Source organism: Vicugna pacos, chromosome X, assembly GCF_048564905.1.
Source record: "Vicugna pacos chromosome X, VicPac4, whole genome shotgun sequence".
Lineage (NCBI taxonomy): Eukaryota > Metazoa > Chordata > Mammalia > Artiodactyla > Camelidae > Vicugna > Vicugna pacos.
The window spans coordinates 52,692,717-52,716,920 of NC_133023.1; the positions used below are offsets into that span (position 1 = coordinate 52,692,717).

The 24,204-nt window shown below is 38.9% G+C and overlaps 1 protein-coding gene across 3 annotated transcripts; it reads left to right on the forward strand.

The window, feature by feature from the left end:
• Positions 1 to 239: 239 nt before the first annotated feature.
• Positions 240 to 23,799, forward strand: YIPF6 (Yip1 domain family member 6). 3 transcript variants are annotated; one of them, XM_015248686.3, is made up of 7 exons: positions 240 to 375; positions 11,939 to 12,067; positions 13,122 to 13,200; positions 16,572 to 16,614; positions 18,832 to 18,957; positions 19,596 to 19,753; positions 21,506 to 23,799. In XM_015248686.3, the coding sequence occupies exons 2-7, from the start codon at positions 12,005 to 12,007 to the stop codon at positions 21,622 to 21,624; spliced, it is 588 nt and encodes a 195-aa protein (XP_015104172.1). In that variant the 5' UTR covers positions 240 to 375; positions 11,939 to 12,004; the 3' UTR covers positions 21,625 to 23,799. The 3 variants fall into 3 exon arrangements, with proteins under 3 accessions (XP_015104172.1, XP_072811813.1, XP_072811814.1); XM_072955712.1 differs by lacking the exon at positions 240 to 375 and adding an exon at positions 494 to 799; XM_072955713.1 differs by lacking the exon at positions 240 to 375 and adding an exon at positions 722 to 833.
• The last annotated feature ends 405 nt before the right edge of the window (positions 23,800 to 24,204 follow it).

The following is a 24,204-nucleotide window of genomic DNA, read 5'->3' on the forward strand; positions in this document are numbered from 1 at the left end:
TTATTCTTACAATAACCACCCTCTTTCAGCCTTGAACATCTTCAGTACTCGCCCCAAATCGCTTAACAACTTAGTAAATTGTAGTGGGATTAAAATTTTCGCCAATGTGTACAGAGACGTTCTCCCCTACCTCGACCCCCAAAGCGGGTAAGGGAGAAAAGTTATCTTGGAGGTCGATGCGGAGACCGTACAGAAGTTTACAAAAGTCGAGGAAGTGGGAAGCCGCTAGGTGGCATGATGAGAAGCGCAGGGAATAAGCCAAGCGGGGCGGGAGTGGAAGAAGCAGCTGATACGGAGGGCTTGATCCCTTTATTCAGAAGCTGGCAAACTTGAAGACTCTCCGCCGCAGGGAGAGGAGCAGGCATTTTCCCTAAGGTGCGGCGCTGGGGATGTGGGGGAGGGGGGCTGCACTCCGAGCCTACTCCTGTAAGCCGGAAGCCGGCGGGGGGGCGGGAGAAGGAAGCGGCGGTCCGTCGGCCCTCGCAGCGAGCTGAGAATCGGGCTTGACTGTTAAAGGGGGAGCATGTCTAGCGGGACCTGAGGCCCCGAAGAAGGGAAGTGAGGCGATACGGGCCTCCCCTCAGCACCCGGAGGACAAGGGACGAAAGCCGGGGCCGCCAGCCGCTCCCAGGAGCCTTTCCGTGACGCGGCCGCCACGCGCAGACGCGCTGAAGGGCGACGGCCTCCACGTCTCAGGTGCCGCAAAGGCTTGTGGGAGCGACCCGAGAGAAGGAGGGCCAAGATGGCGGAAGCGGCGGAGTCTCCAGGAGACCCGGGGACGGCAACGCCCAGGCCCCTGGTGAGCTTGGGATGTTCCACAAAAGGGACCAAGGGTGAGGCAGAGTGCCCCTTCAGGAAGTCGGGTGACGAGCTTGTGGCCTGAGAGAGCTGGAACCCCTTCCTCCCGACAGGCCCTTCCTGGACCTGGTGCTAGAACCAGTCTCAACACTGCACCTGTTTTTCGGGCTATTTCCTTCCACCCGCCCTCCTCGTTCTTCACGAGCCTTTTTGTGCAATTCCCAATTCCCTTTCCTTTACCAGACTCTGAGGGCTTGTCCTCGTCCCCGACATGTTTTTAACTGCTGAGCTTTAGGCGATTTAAGTATCTTTGCTTCTGCTGTCCCCTCATTTTCTCACAACCTGGCACTAGCCCTTGTTCGAGTAGCAGCATTCTGGGTTTAATGAAAGTTTGCTCCCCGTGCGACGTTATAGCTTGATTTTCCCCTAGTATTCGTGGTTTAATCCCTGCCCTCCCTGTCACAGCTCCTTGCAGTCCTTTTCATGATGGTTTCTTGCTTCTGTCTCTACGGAGGATAGGATTTCTCTTGCAAGTACAAGCCCAAAGCCTGAACAAGTATTTAAGAACACAGGTTTTGGAGTTAAACTTAGCTGGCCTGGAGTCACCCACTCTACTGCTTGTGTGAATTTGGGCAAGTCATTTCATTGGAGCATTTCTTCATCTGTAAAATGGAGGTAAAAATGCCTGCCTCGGAGTTATTAGGAAGATGAAGTGACATAACTTATGTGAAGTGTCTAATACAATCAGCGCCATAACTGAGGAGTGTAACTAACTCAACATTCTGCCTCCCAGTAACTCCTCCCAAACAATGTTTGTCTACCAAATAGTGTTTAGTTATATAGTAGTTGCTCAATAAATGGTATATCCCTTTCCTCTGTTTTAAATTGGCGACTTAGTAGAGAACTGAACTGGGAGTCAGGTGAAACTGATTCTAGTTCTGGTTCTGCTTACTAGCTCTGTTTGTTCATCTCTTCATTTCACCAGTAATTATTGAGTATCCACTGTGTTCCAGGCAGTGTTTTAGGCCCTGGGGATATGACAATGAAAGAGAGTGAGTAGGTCAAAGTTATCATGGAGCAGTCGTGACCTTGAGGAAATCACTCTGAACCCCAGTTTTCTCATTTGGAAAATGGAGATGATAACTCGTCACAGAATTAGTGAGTGTACTGAATGAACTAATACACACATAGTTCCTGCTGTGACATAGTTACAGGTGCTTAGCTGATTTTAGGTCCTTCATCTATAGACTGCCCTACTCCTCTTTTATGAAGCTTTCCCCCAATTAATTTTTGTGGTTCTGATCACTCATTACTCAGTATCCAATCCACTTCTATTCAGCAATGTTTATTGAACTCCCACAGTGTGTAATACACTATGCTAGTTGCTTTAGGGGATACAAATGGCCTGTCCTTATGGTGCTTACAGTCTAATTTGTAGGGATGAAACAAATGTACAATGCTAAAAAAAAGACAATATATAAGAAAGTGACATGTGAAAATGTTAATGAAATTTAAAAGAGGGTGCTATCATGTCTTGTTGGAGTGACAAAACAAGCTACGTGGTAGAAGTTGTATTTGAGAGGGCCTCAAAGGTTGGTTAGGATTTGAAATTCCAGATGAGCATAAGATCTATTGATGTCATGCTGTGTGCCAGGATTGTGCTAGACATCTTCCTGCATATTTTCTAAACTTCACTGCAACTATTTCAGTTAGGTGGTTTTTACCCTGTGTTTTACTTGCAGGTGAGGAGATGAGACTCAGAGAAGTTTGACGGTTTCCTTAGCGTCCCACAAGCAGTGAGTGGCCAGGCTGAAATTTGAACCTAGGCCTGCTTCTGAAGCCCTGAGTATTTCCATTAATACTACACAGCCTCTCATTGGTGAAGGTACAGAGGTTAGGAACAACAGATAGATTTCTTTTGGCTGAAGCACAGGGCAGTATTAGGAGGTAAACCTTAAAGCTACTAAATTAGGAAGGCAGTATGGAACAGTGGTTATGGTTGTGTTCTCTGAGGTCACATTGCCTAGATTTGATTCTATGCTCTGTCATTTAACTAGCTGTGGGATATTGGGGAAATTACCAACCCCCTCCATGCCTCAGTTTCCCTATGTAAAATCAAGATCTAGTAATACTTATAGGGTTGTTAGGTGGATTAAATGAGTTAGCACATGTAAAACACTTGGTAGAGTGCCTGGCACATAATAATCATGCAATAAGTGTTATTTCCTCTTATTGACTACTATGCTGAGAGGTTTAATAGGCAACAAGGAACCAGTGGAAACTTAAAATCATGAATTTGACAACATAATAGAGGAAGAGTTGCCATGGGGAATGTCTGGAATCTAGGAGACCAATGAAATTGTTGCAGTAGTTCCAGGAAGAAGTGATGGCTACCTGGACTACAGCAGCAGCAGGAGACATGAAGATCTGAGAAAGGCAGACTCCTCTAGGGTTTGCAGTGCTAGGGAGACGGTGTCTTAGATAGTGTTTTGCAAACTTTAACATGCTTAGCAGTCATTTGAGGAATCTTGTTTATTGCTGATTCTGACTTAGTAGGTCTGAGATGAGGCTGAGAGTCTGCATTTCTAATAAGCTCCCAGGTGGTGCTACTGCTGCTGCTCCCAGTATCACATTTTGAAAAGCAAGCCTATGGACAAATGGGAGGCCAGTGATGCCCTGAACAGAAATACATAAGAGGAGGATGAGGGCCCTACAAGTTGATTAATTCACTTTTGGAAATGTTTAGTTTGAGATATTGGCAGACCATCCAGTTCATATCAAGTAGGCAGTTGGACACTAAAACCTAGACTTCAGGACTCACAAGAGGTCAGGACTAGACATGTTGATTAGGAGTCATCTGCATACAGTTGAAAATACAGAATCTTGGGTAATGCCTGTCTATTGCCTATCTATTTATAGAGCAGGAAAAAGAGCTATAATAATGGCTATAACCTGGGGTCTGGAAGGAGGCTGGTCCCAGGCAAAGGGACTGGCTAGAGACTGTCAGTAAGCACCCTCATCCCCACCCCCACCCCTTGGAGCCAGGCCTCTTAGACTGAGCTGTTTCCTGCTCGATGCCCCATCCCACCTTGTTGACTCCTTTCTCTCCAGGATTTTGGTCAATAGTGTGGCCCATCTGCCTCCCTACCGCTTTCTGAAGGCTGCAGTCCCTGCTTTTACTGTGTGTTTTTGACCCTGCCTCTATCTGCTCCCCTTACTGGCCCAAGCTAGGCAGCAAAGTATGCACGTGTATTTCTGTGCATGTATGTGCACAAGCCTGCCTGTGAAGAGGAAGCGGGAAGGATATTGGGTCCAAGTCACCTTTCATCCCCACTGAAGGGCTAATCAGAGAGCAGGGTCCACTAGCTAAGGGCCTGGTAGTACTGTCTCATATATGGGGCTGGAGAGTCTCAGATCTTGGTTCATCTCACTAAACAGTGTCATTGATTCTCTGGAGAAGAGACACTGAGGAAGGGTTGGGATGGGGGATGGGTGGGAATCACATGGCACTTTAGTGACTGCAGTGACGTCCGAAACTAGGTAGCTGGAGTTAAGCCAAACTTCCCAGGTTAAGGGCAGTCTTTGTAAGACTGTCCTTGCTTCAGACACCAGCCATAGGTTTGGAGGTTCCCAGGACCATTCTCACTTCTGACCTATTGGCTACAAATTCAGGGGTTCCCATGATCCTCTCAGGCTCCATAATTCACTAGAATGACTCACAGAACTCAGGACAATGCTATACTTAAAATTATACCTTTATTATAGCAAAAGGATACAATCCAAATAGAGATGCATAGGTTGAGGTTTGCGAGGGTCCCTAACACAGAGTTTCCTTGTCTTCTGGTGGAGTGAGGATAGGACCCTGTTACCCTCTTGATACAACGATGTGTGACAATATGTGGAATATTGCCAACCAGGGAAGTTCACCTACGTATCTAGAGTTTTTATTGAGGTTCCAGTATATCACATGATTGACTGGATCATTGGCTCTCCCACTCCCAAGAGGCCAGGTTTATGTCACAGGACTTAAAACCCCAATCGTCTCATCTTGTGTTTGGTTTTTGGAGAAGTTAGCCCCCATGCTGAGTCATCTCATTAGCGTAAACTAGGGGTCTACCATGACTCACCTGTTAGCTGAACTGTCAGGGCCCTCTATGAATAACAAAAATATTGCTATCATTTGGGAAATTGCAAGAGTTTAGAGGCTACCTCCCAGGAACAGGGAACAAAGGCCAGCCAAATTCTTTATTATAGAACAGTGACAGAACCTGAATCCACTCCCTAGGAATCTTGAACCTGAGCTAAGGTTTTTCTAGCCCCTGGTGTGAGGCTGCTACTAAGTGCTTTACTTGTATTAATATATTTCTTTCTCAGGACCGCACTATGATGATGGTAGTATTATCTCAGTTTTACAGATGAGGCAACTGAGATACAGAGAGGTTAAGGAACCTGCTGATTGTCACACAGGTAGTAAATGATGGAGGTAGGATTGGAACTCAGGCTGCCTGGCTCCAGGAGCCGGTATTCTTGACCCAGGCTCTCCAGATGTTGAGCATTGACTGTGTGCTAGTTGACACACAGGTGTTATCTAATTCTTATAGCAGTGTTGTTTCCTGGTGAGGGCAAAGTGCCGTTTGGCTTCAAAGCCCATTGCTTCTATACTGCCGTGCCTACCCTAGCAGTAGCAGGCAGTAAGAAAACCCAAAACAAGCAATCCTGGAGCTTGGAAGGACGTTGTAATAGTAGTGATGAGAGAATAATGGCTTCAAAAAGGGATGGTTTACACATTAAGTGCTAAAGAATATTCAGAGGGTGAAGCTGAGAAAGGATTCTTGTATTTCTTGATTATGAGGTCAATACTAGACAAACGGTATCAGTGAAGTGGGAAGACCAGTACAGGTTACAGAAGATTAAGTGAGTGGAAGAGTGAAGGGGGAGAGTTTGGGGAGGGAAGAGGAGAGGAAGGAGAGTAGTTTGAGGGAATGGTAAAAACAAGGAAGTGATATGTTTTAAAATTTTATTACAGAAGCTTTCAAATATTCAAATAAAATAAAGAGGAGTATAACAAACCCCATGTACCTATCAACATTCTGATATTCTTATTTCATCTATTTCCCCACCTTATTTTTTTCTGGAGTGTTTTTTTAACCTTTTTATTTTGAATTAATCTTAAACATACAGAAAAGTTGTGAAAATGTTACAGAGAGTTCCTACATACCCCTCACCCAGCTTCCTCTAGTGTTAACATTGTACATAACAGTTGTACAAATGATTGGAACCAGGAAATTAACATTGGTAAAACACTATTAAACTACAGGTCTTGTTTGAATTTTATCATGTTTACAGTGAATACCCTTTTTTTGTTTCAGGATCTTATCCAGGATCTTACATTGCATTTCGTTGTTATCTTTCCTTAGTTTCCTTGAGTCTGTAATGGTTCTTCAGTCTTTCCTTGTCTGTTATGATCTTTTCTTGAGTGTTTCACAGCAAATCCCAGATGTATTATCACTTTACCCATAAATACTTCAATATGTTTCTCTAACAGGTGAGGACTTTTTCTTTCTTTGTCTTCACACATAACAAAATAATGATAACTCCTTAATATCATCTAATCTCTGTTCATCTTCTCACAATTTTCCAAAAAAAAAATGTGGTTTTACAATTTGTCCAAATCAGGATTGAAACAAGGTTAACAACTTGCATTTTTGGTTAATAAGTCTCTTAATATGTAAGTGTTCTCCTCTTTTTAATGTGATTTCTGTGTTTAAATTCAGTCATTTATATTGTAGAATACTCCTTTTTCTGTATTTGGCTGATTGTATCCTTGTGGTATTTTTAGTATGTTCGTCTATCCATATATTTCCTGTAGACTCTAAGATCTAGAGGCTGGATTATATTCAGGTTTATTTTGGCTTGGGGGTGGGGCGCAAGAAGAAAAAAGAACTTACATGGTCTTTAAAATTATGAATGTTTGCTTTTTAACTTTTTTTTAAGAAAAAATTCAGACATACGCAAAAGTATAATGTAAAATAAACCCTCATGTACCCAGCCGTCAATAGTAATTATCGATTTATGGCCAATTTTCTTTCTTCTATAGCCCTACCCACTTACCTTCTCTACTATTTTGAAGCAAGTTCCAGGCATAATTACATTAGTATATGTTTAATATCTATCTCTAAAAGCTAAGAAAAGAACATAACCACAATATCATTAGTATATCTAAAAAAAATCAGCAATTCCCTAATATCAATTATCCTGTCAGTGTTCAAGTTTCCAATTGTTTCTTAAATGTTATATTTTTATAATTAAAAATCTGGCTTACTACCTATTTTTCTAAATAAGGTTTCATTGGAACACAGCCACACTTAATTGTTTATGTGTTGTGTTTGACTGCTTTCATGCTACAGAGGCAGAGTTGAGTAGTTGCAACAGAAACCACTGGGCTCTCAAAGCCTAAAATATTTACCATTTGAGTCCTTCACAGAAAAAGTTTGGTGACCTCTGCATTAGGCAATCATCTTTTGAAAATAATTAAAAAGAAGAAAAAAATGCTGTTTATATTTACCTTCACTTTAACCACTTATGGAAATCTTCGTTTCCTTGTGTAAATACAAGTCTCTTTCTGATATCATATTCCTTTCTGAAGATTATCCTTTAATATTTCTTGTAGTGCATATCTCAGCTTTTGCTTACCTGAAAGAAGTCATTATTTTGCCTTCATTTTTTTAAACATTTTTTATTGATTTATAATCATTTTACAATGTTGTGTCAAATTCCAGTGTTCAGCACAATTTTTCAGTCATTCATGGACATATACACACTCATTGTCACATTTTTTTCTCTGTGAGTTATCATAACATTTTGTGTATATTTCCCTGTGCTATACAGTGTAATCTTGTTTATCTATTCTACAATTTTGAAATCCCAGTCTATCCCTTCCCACCCTCCACCCCCCTGGTAACCACAAGTCTGTATTCTCTGTCTGTGAGTCTATTTCTGTCCTGTATTTACCCTTTGTTTTTGTTTGTTTGTTTGTTTTTGTTTTTGTTTTTTAGATTCCACATATGAGCGATCTCATATGGTATTTTTCTTTCTCTTTCTGGCTTACTTCACTTAGAATGACATTCTCCAGGAGCATCCATGTTGCTGCAAATGGCATTATGTTGTCGGTTTTTATGGCTGAGTAGTATTCCATTATATAAATATACCACTTCTTCTTTATCCACTCACCTGTTGATGGACATTTAGGCTGTTTCCATGTTTTGGCTATTGTAAATAGTGCTGCTATGAACATTGGGGTGCAGGTGTCATTCTGAAGTAGATTTCCTTCTGGATACAAGCCAGGAGTGGGATTCCTGGGTCATATGGTAAGTCTATTCCTAGTCTTTTGAGGAATCTCCACACTGTTTTCCATAGTGGCTGCACCAAACTGCATTCCCACCAGCAGTGTAGGAGGGTTCCCCTTTCTCCACAGCCTCTCCAGCATTTGTCATTTGTGGATTTTTGAATGACGGCCATTCTGACTGGTGTGAGGTGATACCTCATTGTAGTTTTGATTTGCCTTCATTTTTGATAGCTATTTTTGCTGGATGTAGAATTCTGGGTTGGCAGTTTATTCTGTCAGCAATCTAAAGGTGTGTCCATTTTCTTCTGACTTGTGTAGTTTTGGGTGAGATGTCTTATCTCTTTTCTCTGATTGCAGTGTCTTTTTTATCTGGCTGCCTTTAAGATGTTCCTCTTTATCTCTGGTTTTCAGTAGTTTGTCTAGGTTTGTGGATGTTTGGTTTGTTTTGGTCTTTAGGTATCTGTCTTGATTAGGGTTCTCTGGGCTTGGATGTGTCCTTTGATGTCTTCTATTATGCCAATATTTTTCAAATATTTCCTCAGATCCATTCTCTCTCTCTCTTCTGGGATTCCAATTGTATATGTACTAGACTATTTAATATTGACCACTGCTCTTGTATGCTCTATCCTGTTTTGGGGTAGTATTTTTTTTCTAGTTTTGTTGAGATATAATTGGCATATAACATTGTATGCTTTTAAGGTGTACAACACAATGATTTGATATATGTATTTATTTTCTTTTTTTAACTCTTTTTGTTTTATTTTAGATAATTTTGACTGACCTATCACTGATTTCTTTCTTTGGCTGTGTTGAGTATACTAAGGCTGTCAGAGACATTCCTCATCTGTTATTACTGTGTTTATTTATTTTAGCATTAGCATTTGACACTTTCGAGTTTCCATCTCTGCAGAAATTCACCATCATTTGTGCAAATACCTTTTCTACTAGAGCCTTTAATACAGTAATCATATTCATCTTAAATTTTTTCTATAATTTTAACAGCTGGATCACCTCAGAGTCTGGTTTGATTGCTTTGTCTTGTCACAGTGGGTTGGTTGTTTTGCATGTGTGGATTGCTGTTCATCATGTATAACAGTAGAGACTGCCTGGAAATGGCACATCTTTTCTGCTAAGTTGTTACTATGGAGTTAAGTCAGTCTCGTAAAGTGAACTGTCTTTGGTTTTTGTCCTTGCTGTGGGAACCTTCAATGCATCACTGACTTCAAGTTCCTCTCCTATTACTTTGTGCTTAGGGTGGGTGCTAGGTTTTCCCAGTGTTTTTCTTAATGTTTCTTTTCCACACTTAGTTTTCTGCCTTCCCTTTGCAGTTGCATAAAATAGTGGGTTTTTCTCCAAGCTCCAGCTCCTCCCTTAGCACTAGACTGCTGTTGCTTGTTACTCCATACTTACTAGCCTGGTGGTGGGGACCTGGGAGGTGAGTATTCTTTGTTTTCTTGGTCCAGCCTCCACCTTAGGTAGGCTATGTGTCTCTGGGTCCCCTGGGTGGGACTTTCTCAGGGATCCTGTCTTGCCCACAGCTGAAGGAGACTAATAGTCTGACCTCAGAATGGTTTCCTTACCCTCCCACCAAAGTAGGGAGATTTGTCTTTTCCCTTTCTCTAGCCACAGTGAGTCTTCACCTGTGCTCTGGAGACACAAGGTTTGTTGCTTTTCCCCTAGCAGCTTAAAGGCTTTTTTTCTGTAGGGGAGAAGGGTCTGAGCAGGGCCCTGTTCTTTTCTCAGCAGTGGCAGCTGCTCCCCTCCCCCACACCTGGACCAATGGGAATAAGTCTGTGGAGAAGAGCCTGCAAGTGGATGTGAACTCCCCTTTAGGTCTGATGCTTCCAGGGACTCTGTACTCTCATGCTAGTCCACATTTGGCCTTTAGCAATTCATTTTAAACATTGGCTGAATTCTTAACCATGTGTGTGATGCCCAGTGCTGTCTTCTACTTTGCTACAGATGAGCCAGTGCTCATGTCCCATATCTTCTTGGAAGTGCCTGTCTTTCCTTAGATTTCATTCATGCTACTTGGTTGCCCTATAACCTCAGCTCTCTGATGGGTTCAAGGAAAGTTATGATTTTGTAATTCATCTAACTTTTTGTCATTGTTCTAGTGGGAGGGTTGCTCATTCCAACTTTCTACATCCTAATCGGAAGTCAAGTTACAGTGTTGTAAAATCACTTGAAATGGTTGCTGTCTGTGCTTGTATGTTTAATTCAATATACAGTAGGTTCATTTGTTTCATTCTTCTTTCAGTTTTAAGGGCTACTTTTAAATTTTGATTTTGTTTAATAATTACATGAAGTACTTATATGATTTCAAGTCATATATGCAGAACAGTGTGTATTCAAAGAAACCTAACTTCTCTCCTTGTTTCCCCCACCTTATTCTCTTCTTTTCTGAATAGGAAGCCTCTTAAAAAATCATGACTTATTTCTTACATGACATGTGACTTAAGTCACATGAAATATTTTGTACATTTAAGAGAGCATTCAGATGTGTATATTTATATCCCTTCAGTTCTTAGATAAATGGTGGCATGTATACAAACTTTTTTCCACATTCTTTGTTTTATTTAACTCTCCATAATAGTTCTTTAAAAATAACCCCAATCCTTACTACAGCTGCATAGTAGTCCATTAGGTGGACGTACCATACTTTATTAAAGTAGGTCTCTATTGATGGGTAATGAGCTATTCTTAGGTTTTTTTGCTTTTACAAGTAGTGTTGTAATGAGGAGCCTTGTGTGTATTTTGTATTTTTTGTGTTTTTACCACTGTATCTTTAGACTCCTAAAAGTGGCGAGTGATGTGATCCATATGTAAATTTGCTAGGTATCGCCAGATTCATCTTCCGTAGAACGTAATACCATTTTCCCCTACCACCAGCAGTGTGTGAGTGTTCTTTCCCCTCAGCTTCACTTGCAGAATATGTTGTCAGACTTGGATTTTTTGCCAGTCTAACAGGAAAAATTTTATTTTGAGTAGTTTTAATTTGCATTTCCCTTATGAAGAGTGTGATTGAGTTGCTTTTCATAAGCTCTTTGAATAGCCTTATTCTTCCTAAAATTTTAGTACACTGTCTTTTATTTCATTTACCTGTAACTGTTGCCCACTAAATATTGTGCCCGTTGGGCCAAAAACCATATGAGAAGGGATTGCTTCTGTTTTCTTAGAAGCTTGAGGATTCCAGAGCTTCAGTCTCAATAATCAAATTTGGCATATGAACATAGGAGTTTAAAAGTTTGCAGTCTTGCAGTTCACTTTGGAAATGCTATTTAATCTGTGGTTGCCAATAACCTGGTAAAAAGAGTATAAATAAGGATGTTATTTTGCTTTTTCCCTGTTCTTCCCAGTTTCCCTTTGGACTTCACACAATGCTCCTTTTTAGCCAGCAGAGGCCACTAGAGCAGAAGTGCAACAAAATTATGGCTGTGTGAAGATGTGATTGCTGAAAGGTCACTTTTTATTAGCTCTGCAATCTTGCTAGCTCGTGTCCTGTGAAGATTTCATGCTTGAAAGAAACCAAATATTTGAAAGCAAGAAAGTATCTATGCCATTTACTTTGTAATTTTTTTCCATCATATGCCTTCTCCTTTAAATTAAGTAAGGATTTGAGAATTTTAGTTTAACTGCATTGTTCAATGTCTGGTGACCTAACACCTTACTTTAAAAACTGTATAAAACTCTACAAAAAGACATAATCCCTACTCTCTAGGAAATGATGATGTCTTTGGGGAATCCTACAGTTTATTACAGGCTTTAATTTTTTTTTGTCCTAACTCTTCTCAGTTTGCAGGCCTTTCAGATATATCTATTTCACAAGACATCCCCGTGGAAGGAGAAATCACTATTCCTATGAGATCTCGAGTTCGGGAATTTGACAGCTCCACATTAAATGAATCTGTTCAGAATACCATTGTAAGTTAGATGAGTTGAGAGAACTTCTGTTCAGTGTCATGGGACTAAATAATTAATAGTGCTTTGTAATGTTTTTGTCTGGTTCACTGATTTTCGATGTATTTTATTTGTTGAAATTTAAGATTCTTCCCTAGAGAATTATTTGACACAGGCTTTTTTGAAAGCAGTTTGACTGTACTGGGTATTAAGAAACTTAAAATGTCCAAATCTTTTTATAAGGTGATAATTCTGCTTTTCCAGATATAAAGTGAAGAAAAAAATTTTTTTAAATACACAAATATTTTAAAAAATACGAAAAATATTTATATAAAGATGTTTGTTACAGCATTCTTTATAATGGGGAAAAGTTGAACCACAGGATAGTAATCAGCTAAGTAACATATCTATGTGGTGGAATGGTAAACATCCATTAAAAATCATGTTTACAGAGAACTATTAACGACATGAAGATATTTCTAGGTTAAAAAATTGGGACAGAATTACCTCAAGTATGTTTTGAGAGGTTATATTTGTATTACCGTACCCTTCCTCAAATGTCTTGATTTTTAAAATCTGGCTTCTAGGATTCATTTACCAGCTGAAGTGGGAATGTTTAAAATTAACTTATTTTATGTATTGTGAAGAATGTGGTAGCTCAGAAGCAGGCTAATTGGCCCTGTGGACCTCATCATGTATGAACTGAAAGGCAGGTGCTGTGTTCTGCAAAGCGAATTTTACTAATGCTGATATTTTTTTTCATTAAGTAACATATTAGGAGGGCTATCTTTCTCTTTTGCAAAGTTTTAAAAATCAAAACAAAACTGATGGGATGTGTTAAAGAGTTAGATGTTGGCTTAAGGCGTTAATAGGAAAAGTTAATAGAAAAAGGAGTTAATAGAAAAACCCTGCCTCTCTGGTTTGTTTGTATAGTGAAGGAATTAAACTGGAATTATAGTTCTGCAATTCAATGAAGGGCTCCCAAGAGATTGAAATAAAAGAAATTTTAGCAAGTTAAGTGAGGGGCTGCTTGGCAACCTTGGTCATCACAATACAACAAGTTGTTTATGTCTTTCAGATGCGTGATCTAAAAGCTGTTGGGAAAAAATTCATGCATGTTTTGTACCCAAGGAAAAGTAATACTCTTTTGAGAGATTGTAAGTATATGAGATTTTTGAGGATTTTCTGCTTCTAACCATACCTTATCATAAGTACTTTATAAAGCAAAGGCTCTGTGGTAGTAAAACTGATACCATTTTGTAGGGTGAAGAATATATAAATGAGATTTTTGAAAAAAGTTAAGAATTTAGAATGGAATTTCAGAGATTGGAAGAGTTTGCTTGAATATTCTCAAGAATTTGTCCTCATCAGTAAATATAGACTGTGTATTCTCACCTGCTATAATAGACACTGCAAAAAATACTTCTAGAAGGGGCAAACACATAGGGACTTTGTTCAGGCTAACAATCTCCAAGGGAAAGGCAACATGTTTAAATGCTAAATTAGAATAATAGCTAATACCCATTAAAGATTAACAAATTAATAGCACTTTATTTATTTTGTTTACATTTTTTATTGAGTTATAGTCATTTTACAATGTTCTTTCAAATTCTAGTGAAGAGCACAATTTTTCAGTTATACATGAACATACATATATTCATTAATAGTACTTTATTAACGTTTCTATTATCAGAACTGTCATTTAGCCTGTTGACTGCTTTAAGAAGTTTATCAAAACAATGTAGTAAATTACGCTCTTATTTAGAATTTATTCTTAAAACTATTGGACCTTTTCTTTTCAAGCATTCTTGGTTTTCTTAGTACCCTTCATCAGAAAAATTGAATCAGTTATTTGAGACTAGTAACAATGATGTACGTGAATGTACCTTCTATTTTGGAAGCATTTCAGCTGTAATATAGGGATGGCATCGCTACATTAAACGTGCCATTGCTGTGTGGAGACTGGATGCGGCATCAGAATCTTTTTCATCATAGTACACTGTGGGTTGGAGCTGACACGTGATTTGCTACGACTGGTATATAGTGGAAAGAGCATGGACAGATCTAGATTTGACTAGTGGTCCCATCACTCGCTGTGTGATCTTGGATAAGGTAGTTAACTTTTCTGAGGTTCAGGTTTCTTCCTTTGGTTAAAAGTAGAAATAATAACTATACCTGGTGAGGATTAGAAATAATAATGCATATGAACCACCTCACATAGCATTTGCCATTTAGAAGGCTGTCCATAAATAATAGCTATTATTGTGGTGCCTTCCCTTCACACACACATTATCTTTTTTAATCCTTACAACAACATTGTGAAGTAGGAGTTATTGTTCCTGTTTTACAGATGAAGAAAATTAGCCTCAGTCTCAGAGGAGCTGACTGTCTTGTCAGTATCACACAGGCAGGATTAGAACCTAAATTTTCAAGTTCAGTGCCCTTCCCACTCTACCACTGTTATCCTAGATGTGAAGATATACTTCTAGCCGCTGCCGTGGCTCAGTTCACAGTAGGGTTACTTCAGTCACAATGCAGAACCAGTGCGCTAGTTTGGTGATTAATAATGAATATAGATATATCACGTTAAGGTCCACTCCCAAATCTCATGGGGATAGATAGGCTTTTACAAAGGACGAGCAAGTCATGGCCAAAATTTGTCCTGCTGCCTTGCCCTGTTATCATAGAACTTGGCAAAGTGGCAAGGAAAAAATTCATGACTTAAAAATAATTTTAAAAAAAAACACAGTGAGATACTACTTCAGATCCATTAGGATGGCTGTTATCAAAGAAACGGAAAATAACAAGTCTTGCTGAGGATGTGGAGAAATGGGAACCCTTATGCATTGCTGGAGGGAATGTAAAATGGTGCAGCCACTGTGGAAAACAGCATAGTAGTTCCTCAAAAACTTAAATATTGAATTACCATATGACTCAGCACTTCCACTTCTGGGTATTTACCCAAAAGAATTGAAAGCAGGGACTCAAACAGATACTGGTACATGCATGTTCTTAGCAGCAGGTGGAAACAACAGACTCAAATGTCCATCAGGGTCAACAATACATGATGTGTACAGCACAGTATATACCATATATGAATGGGATATTACTCATCCTTAAAAAGGAGTGAAGTTCTGACACATGCTACAACATGGATGAACCTTGAAGACATACTAAGTAAAATAAGCCAGACATAAAAGGACATATGATTCTACTTACGCTAAGTACCTAGAATAGTCAGATTGATAGAGACAAAAAGTAAAATGATGGTTGTCAGGGGCTGAGGGGGTTAAAGGGTTGGAGTTTCAGTTTGGGAAGATGAAAATGTTCTGGAGATGGATGGTGTGATTCTTGTACACTTAAAAGTGTAGTGCCTGTACAGTTAAAAGTAACTAAAAGGGCAAATTTTGTGTTATATGTATTTTACAAGAATAAGAATAGTTTAAAATACTGTTACGGATTTTTTACAAATTAAAAACAATCTTCAGTGCATTAAAAAAGCTAGTTTATTACTGTCAGTTGTACTTGAATTCAGATTTTCAGTTGGTAAATTAAAAAATTTAACAAGAACAACAATAGTTTTATTACGGTATTAGGATTATCATTTTTTTTACGTCTTTTACAAACTTTCCACAGTGGTGTCAAAATTACTTAAGAAAACAATGTTAAGTATGTACATATGCATACTTCTTTCAGGTAAAGTTATGTACATGTGAGGTTAAAGTTAGAAGTGGTATATGTACCTTTTTCCATATTATTTGAGGAAAGTAATTGCGCTTTAAGCTGTATGTTACTGAACTGCTGGTGTGTTAAACACCCAACAGCTATTGATTGAGAACCACCATGTTTAGACCTGATGTTGGCAGAGCCTTTTTAGTTTTCAGAAAGCTTTCATGTTATTTCATTTAACCCTTTGAAGTTACCAATATTGGACTGTTTTTTCACTTGTAAGAACAGCAATTCTGTACTAGTTCAATGTAGTGATCAGAAAAGAGAAGCAGTGTTGCAGAGTGGAAAGGACTTTGTAGCAGGAATCAGAAGACCTAGGTTTTGGTCCCACTCCCACACCTAACTGCTTGTGTAAACCTGGGCCAGTCACTTCCTTCTCAGCTTCATTTTTCATATTTGTGAGGTAAGCCTGACTATACTTGCCTTGTCTAATGTCTCAGATTGGTGAGGTAACTTGGCTTTAGGCTTCTTTCTCATGGTGCGGGGTGGGGCACTTAAGTCTTTTGACTCCTTGCCCATTGGTCTTTAACTGTAGTATGCTGAAATGTGGCTCAGCAGGTGGCGAGAGGGGTGATTGGTGGGATATGAAGTGAAACAAGACTTGAAGGATATATGAAGAAGGGTATTCGGAATTGGGGAGTAGTGAGGGCAAGTAGAGGGATAGGAGAGGTGGGAAGGGTTGGGCAGAGAGAACCTTGATATCGGAATTCCAAGAGTGGGAGACGTACATATTGGAATAAAAATAGGAAATACTACATGGTTGTGTCTTAACAATCTTCTGTCTTTTCTTGCCTTGTAGGGGATTTATGGGGCCCTTTGATCCTTTGTGTGACACTTGCATTGTAAGTACTTATATTTCCTCTCTTTGTCATTTGAGTTAGGTTAAATATTTTTAGTGGAGTTTCAAAAGTAAAGGGGATTTTGGCTGAATATTTTATTTAGGACTTCTATGACATTATACTCCTTATGTGTTTAAATCTAAAATGTCAAATAGCTTTCTGGATCAATTCAAAGAGTGATGGAATTAAAGATGTGAAAATTATACCCACCTTCATTTATCAATGACTTCTTAGCCTGTTTTAGGCATTTCTATTCAACATGTAGTCTCATGTACTTTCTCATCATGAAACTAAGTTAATTAAACATCAATAGGTTTAAGCATCGATTATTTGCAAACATATTTCTTTTAAAATTTTACGAAGAATATAAAGGAGAATACAATAGAAGTGGTAGAGTTCATAGCAAGATCACGTTTGAAAGTGTTATGCTCGCCACACACATTGTATGTAAAGGGAGAGGACAAAGGAAGGAAAGTAAAGTGCCACTGGAGAGGGGACTATAACCATTGGTGGAGTGGAAAAAATCCTGCATAGGATTCAGGTCTGGGTTCTCATCCTAACTCTTCTATCAGCAGAGTGACTTTGGGCTACTAATAACCAAAATTTGTATAATGATTTTCCTCAGCTTACAGACAACTTTTAAATACTTTTTCTTATCTTATACAAGAAGTGAGTATTATTTTCCTTTGTTGACAAACAGGCTCAGGTTCAAAGAGACTGAGGACTGAACCAAGATCACATAATCAGTGGTATACCTGGGATTCAACCTCAGGTTTCTTTAGCTGCTCATTTTCTACCTTTGTGATGATTATACATCTCTGCCTACCTAGCCTCTCTGAGTCTCCTTTTCCATGTCTACAAAAGGAGATGACTGAGAGTGCTTTCCAGGCCTAAACTTTTACCGTTCTAAATTCAACAAGTTTCCTACTGGCTTCTCTATCCATTTTTAAGTGTAAGTCAAGCGTGTGCCAATTTGGGTAAAAACATGGAGTGCTTTATCTTATGCCCTTAATAACCATATCAAGGGAAATAATCCAGTGCCCTGATAAAAGGTTTTATATTAGAAGCTCTGAACATATACTTTTTTAGTTTTGAAAGATTAACCTTAGAGATTATGGAGTTTAACCCCCCTTATTTGCAGAGAAGAAAACTGGAGTACCTGGGCATCAAGTGATTTGCTCCAGTTTACATATCTTAGTGACAGAATTAGGATCAGTATTTGAGTCTCCTGCCTTCCAGGCCAGTTAGTGTTCTTTTCATCATATATGCTGAAGCAGTAGGGGTTCCAGATAACAAGTGGTGAGGGCCAGCATGCCTTGCATTGGATTGTTAGGACTTGGAATTGAGTATGCACAACCGTAAAATACAAAAGCCTGTACTGGCAAACAGCATAGTAGGGCAAGACCTACCACGTGACTTCTCTATACTTTGTAATAAGAAGAGGTTGTGAGCTTGATGTTACTTACTATTTTACTAAAAACATAACACAGAGTACAAGTGTTCTAAGTCCAAAATTCAACTGTAAAAGTTTTAGACAGAGGATATTTAAGTGACTGTTCAACTACTCAGTTTCAAAATAGTCTTTTAGTGATAATCTGTATGTTTTGATTTAAAAAAAATCAGCAACTACATAGGTTTATAGACTGTTGCGATTTTTAAATGTCAGAACCAGAATATTAACCCAAGGATTACAAATTCAGATGTGTAAAAGCATGCATTGTGAATTGGTGACCAGAAGCCCCTTGTGAAGAAACTTGCTGCTGTGTCCACTGGATGTTAGGCCTAGTGTTAGAAACTCTTCTGATTTTGTAAGAAAATCTAGAAATGCATATTTTATGTAAAACCTCCCAATTTTAAAATAATGTCAACTTGAATTTAAGACCATTTTAAGTATTATATGGACCAACAACCTCATGTCCCCGAGCTGTATTTAGCCCTTTGGGTAACCTCTACTTAACCAAAAAAAAGTCTTCAGTAATTTTAAACATTCCCACAAGGCCAAATGGTGTACCCCTTGTCCTGAGGCGTTTGGAATTTGAAATAAGGGAGGCTTGCCATAATCTGGCATTTCCCTTTCATACAACCTGCATATTATGGATCTTCAGGTGAGGTATTGGGCAGCCCCCTGATTCAAAGTTTGAGAACTCATGCCTTTGTTGCTCTAAATATGTTGCTCTAAATAAAAGATTTGGCAATTCTCATGCCATTTCCTTGTTGCAGAATGCTTCAGAGAGGCTCTGTAGATAGCGAAAAAGATGGAGGGCCCCAGTTTGCAGAAGTGTTTGTCATTGTCTGGTTTGGCGCGGTTACCATCACCCTCAACTCAAAACTTCTTGGAGGAAACATGTGAGTATTATTAAAATGCGTTACTTTTTTCCTTGCCAGGTTGCATATCTTAGATTTTTAAGGAAGTCTGGCTAGTTATGTATTTTTCAAAAAGGAAAGTCAAGATAAATGTGGGCCAAAGAGAAAGTTCTCTTAAAAACCACTGAACAGAGATAACCTGGTTGAATTAAATTATCTTAAATTCTCTGGGGTCCTTCGATATGTTTCAGATGCTCTCTCTCCAGCCCCCAAAATCATAGGCAGAATTTTTTGTTATAAGATTATGTCTATCTTTGGGAACAGATGGTCCATAGCTTTCAGCAAATTCTCAGAGAGGTCTATAAACCAGAAAAGATTACAAAACACCATCTTAGAGGTTCAGTGGGAGAAGGTCTCTAGGAATTAGAGTAGATCATCTGGTCTCCTAGATGGCTAACTCTTAAGGAGTTTAAGAGGAGAGAAGGAGAGTATGAGGAGAGAAAAACTAAAGCATATGTTTAATACAGAGGCCTGTCCTCATAAAATCAGCACCAGGGTGTAGGTATTGTGTATCTGGAGGAAAGTAACAACCCATGATACATAGAAATCTGTGTATTAAACTGTATAATATTAAAGATCAGCTATATTTACGATCTTAATGGATGTATGTTGGTTTTCAGATCTTTTTTTCAGAGCCTCTGTGTGCTGGGTTACTGTATACTTCCCCTGACGGTGGCAATGCTGGTTTGCCGGCTGGTACTTTTGGCTGAACTAGGACCAATCAACTTCATGGTCCGGTTTTTTGTGGTGATCGTGATGTTTGCCTGGTCTATAGTAGGTGAGAACGTACTTATCTCTGCATAGCAGAGCAGACAAAAACATGAGTTAGAGATGAAGACCAGATGGGGAGCAGGGTAACTCCTAGGTCACTTGCAAGTGTTATGATTCTTGCCAGTTTCATCCATAGAACTCTGCTCTAAGTAGGCATTGATAGTGATAATGTCCATTTTTTCTGAGTTAGGTATCTGGACTTCAGAGATGTGGACAGTCACATCTTTTTTTTTTTTTAACTCCTTCAATAATGTTTAGGGTTGGGAAAGGAGATTACACTAGACCTAGCTTAGTCCTCCAGGTCTATGGGAGGCATAGGTGACTTAGCCTTTTCCTGACAAATTAGTCATAATGAAAATAATAGCTAGTATTTACCGATGGCTTATTACCAGCCAAGCACTGTTGTAAGTACTTTATATGTATTATCTCGTTTAACTATCACAACAACCCTAATAAATAAGAACTGTTTTTATTGGTCCCATTTTTATAGATGAGGAACAGGCACAGAGAGGTTAAGCAACCTGCTAGTAGGACACATAACTAGTGAGTAGGGAATCAAATTTCAGACCCAAGCAGATCACACACCTGCTTAAAGCTAGACTATACTACCTCCCAGTATAGGTTGTTAAGAATCATGTAGTACTTTTCTGCTTCAGTAGAAAATTGTGCTGAAGATTAGCGGGAGCCTACAGCAGTGACAGTGAATGCTATTTGCTCATTGTACATTCCTAAAATTCTCTTAAAATTCTACCTTAGACTGAAACTGTTCACTAGTTTCCTATTTAATGGGAGAGACAGATTGCCTAATATTTTTAAGTACAGTAACATCTCTTTACTCTGGACCATGGTTAAAAGCCAAGAAGTAATGCAAAACTGAAGTCTGAGAGTGCCAGAATTGATATTCCAAAGACTATATTAAATTTGGACCCTTTACCCAAAGAAGAGCCCCTCATTCCCTCACACAGAGTCTGATAATGTATCATACATGAGGTTCTAAATAGCTTAGTTATCCAGTGTCCTGGCCCACAACAGTTCAGCATCTTAGAATCTTAGAAGAGACAGAGAGGTTCCTATAAGCATTCATTCATTCTTTAATTCAGCAAATATGTATTAAGCACAAATCACATGTCAGGCATTGTGCTAGGCATGGTCTCTACCCTCAGAGTTCACAGTCTAGGCATGTAAACACTTAAGGGCAAGAAAGTTCCAGGCTGGTGATGGGAGTCTGTGCAGGGTAGAGTCAGGACATGGAAGAGGTAAGTGGGCATTTCTACCTGGGGTGGCAAGATACCAGATGGTTGTTCAGGAAAGATTGATTATTGCTGAGTGAAAAGATGAGTAGGTGTTTCCAGGATGGACAAGAGAGATGGCATCTAAAAGAGCTGATAATGTAATAACAGTCACTCAAAAACACAGCAGTATGAGGCTGTTTGCCATAGGGGCTTTGTAAGCCTATCCAGCACAGTTCAGTAACTTCTCAGAACAGGGTTAAAAAGCCTCTTTTAGAAAGGTTTCCATCTAAAAGGGTTGAAAATTTTCACAGCTTTCATACTTGAAACAAGTAGTCCTCAGCAGTCTGGAAAACAATGCTGCCTAATGCCTTTTTCTCTGAGGATCACAAGTATGACTGAACACTTAGCATGTAATTCTACGTTCCAGACTATGCCAAGCACATTCAAGTTTAGTAAATGTTAGTAGTTGTGACAGTCTCACTGTCACTTACTGTATTAAATATTCCTTTTTGTTTTGTTTTGTTTAGCCTCCACAGCTTTTCTTGCTGATAGCCAGCCTCCAAACCGCAAAGCCCTTGCTGTTTATCCTGTTTTCTTGTTTTATTTTGTCATCAGTTGGATGATTCTCACCTTCACTCCTCAGTAAATCGGGAAATGGAAATTAAAAAACCGTTGAATTCAAAGCTCATTGGAAAGATGCAATTCACCATGGAGCTTTGCCTCTGGCCCTCTTTTGTCTAATTTTGGAGGTATTTGGTAACTGCGTACATGAGGAGATTAAAAGGGAGCCATAAAGCACTGTAACTATTTATGTAAGGAACTGATGTTTGAAAGGCTGTCCTTTCCCTCTTAATGTTATTTCTTTAAAATACATGTGCATAGTACACACAGTATAATGCCTCCTCCAGGCATGATAGGGTCACTGTGGTCCATTTGGGTGACAACCAATGACTCGGGAAGCACATGGAGACATCCTACGAGTTGAATAGAGTTGGTAACTATATTTTCAGTTTTGAGAATACCAGTTCAGGTGCAGCTCTTAAACACATTGCCTTATGACTATTAGAATATGCCTCTCTTTTCATAAATAAGAAGGGATAATATATTTTATTTCTCTTAAGCTTAAAAAGACAATAACAGATATTTGGAAGGGAATTCATTGGTATGGGAGGAGCAAACATGCACTAACCAATATTCAGATATTGATTAGAGGAAATTCTGCACTTGCTGCTTTTTTGAAAAAGCAAAGAACATCTAAAGTATAAGTTTTTTAGTCTTTCTGTATAGTCACCTTTCTGCCACACTTAACAACGCCTCAGTGACACTCTAATTTTTAATCTTACTCCCCAGTTCTGTATATGCAAGCTCAGACATTAGCAGTCAACATGTAACTTTCCTTTGAAGCTCTCAGTGGACCAATGCTTGAACTTATACAAGCAGAAGACCTCAGAAATTTAGATTGGTAGGTGCCTAATGCATGTTATCATGTGGACACCTTTTCTTAAGGGTAGAGTGAGACAGTTTGGATACAGCATAGCTGTAAGGACTTCTTCATTATTCTGTGTAGCCTTGCCTCTACCTGGAAAGTAAAGCTAAATCAGAAGCCTGTGTTTAACAATGTGAGTATGGAGGGATTTCATGTTCTGATGGCTGATTCACAGAACAATTAGACACTTAGAGCATGATGTTGGATGAGTTGAGTTTATAGCTGCCACCTCTTCATAGTGTGGACATAGCCGTTTTTTCATTAGATGTGTTTTTCGGGTTGGGAAATAGCAATTTATGTTCTTGGTTTTAAGCCTTATTTGTAAAGCTAATTAGCTCTCCTTTAGACAAGTACGTCTTTACACATGTGCACCTACTTGTATTCTCAGCTATTTATGCACACAAGTGTGAAGGCTTTTCAGGGAGCAGAGTGTCTGGGACAGGCTGATTCGTAGCTAATCAGGGCTCCTTTAAGGTAATATGAGCTGCTGCCTTCTATAAATTGCACAGTGAAGAACTCTTAACAGACAAAGATTAGGAGTCAGGCAGAAAACATTCATTGTAAATATACAATTACAAAGATAGGAATTTCTTATTCCACATTTTTCTTTATCGTGGAATCTAAATATTTATTCATTCGTACTTAAAGACTGCCTACACATAGATATGTAATTTTAAAAACATATTTTCTCCATCCCCAGATTAACCAAGTGAACTTACTAGGACAAATGAGTTGTTGGAATGATATTCAATTACAAAGCATTACAAAATTGGTCCCCTCTGTCCCAGCCTTGTCCAGATATTTTGGCTATGTATTTGTATTTATTTTAGTTTCCCCTTTAAATTTCAAAATAAACCCTGTTAGGGCAAAGCCAATGTTTCAGTCTTGAATTGGTAAAGAAAATGTTTTGAAACTAGTTCTAATTTTGAAATTTATCCTAAATTATCATCCATTTCTATTGTCTGAAATTTTCTAACTTCCCACTAGAAACATCTCTCTTTCAAAATTGTTTCATAATCTATCCCAGTAATTATAATGTTAAATTAAAGAAATAATTATGCTTCTTAAAAGGGAGTTAAATCTTTACTGAATTTTACTCAGGCTACATATTTGGTCAGAAATTCCTAAGGCCACAACTTTGGCAGGGTTTGTGGGGGGGTGGGGAGGCAGTTATATTGGGTGTTAAGGAAACTTGTTCTGTTTTAATTTGTTGCTTTTGGGTGACTTAGGGAATGGTTTTACTTGATTTACATGAAAGTGGGTAAAATGGGGATTCATTTATCTTTCTGAAAATGAGTGGTCAATTTGAGGGTATAAATAAATATTTTCTTAATATATGCAAAAATGTGCATTGCTTTCTGTGACAGAAGACCTGAGTATCTGGAAATTGTAACCCTCAACACAGCTTTCCCTGATTTGCTGCAAAGGCACATGGCTAATTGTATAGAAAGGAGGACTAGAAGGGAAGGGGACTCCGACAAAGGAAACCCCGTTCCAGAAATTGGAAGGTTTCACACTTTAGATGAAGTTCCAGTGTGTGAACATCATTGCCTAATGTGGTGCATTCCTGCCGTCGTGGCTTATCACTTGCTGCTCCTACTTCTGAGATTTAGACTCTGTTGTCATATTCTTTAGCAATAGGAAAGGTGAAGACTGGATTTAATCACTGTTCAGGTTACAAAAAATCGATGTGAACATCTTTGAATGTGCAGTGTAGTCTTAAAAGTCAATCACTGATTG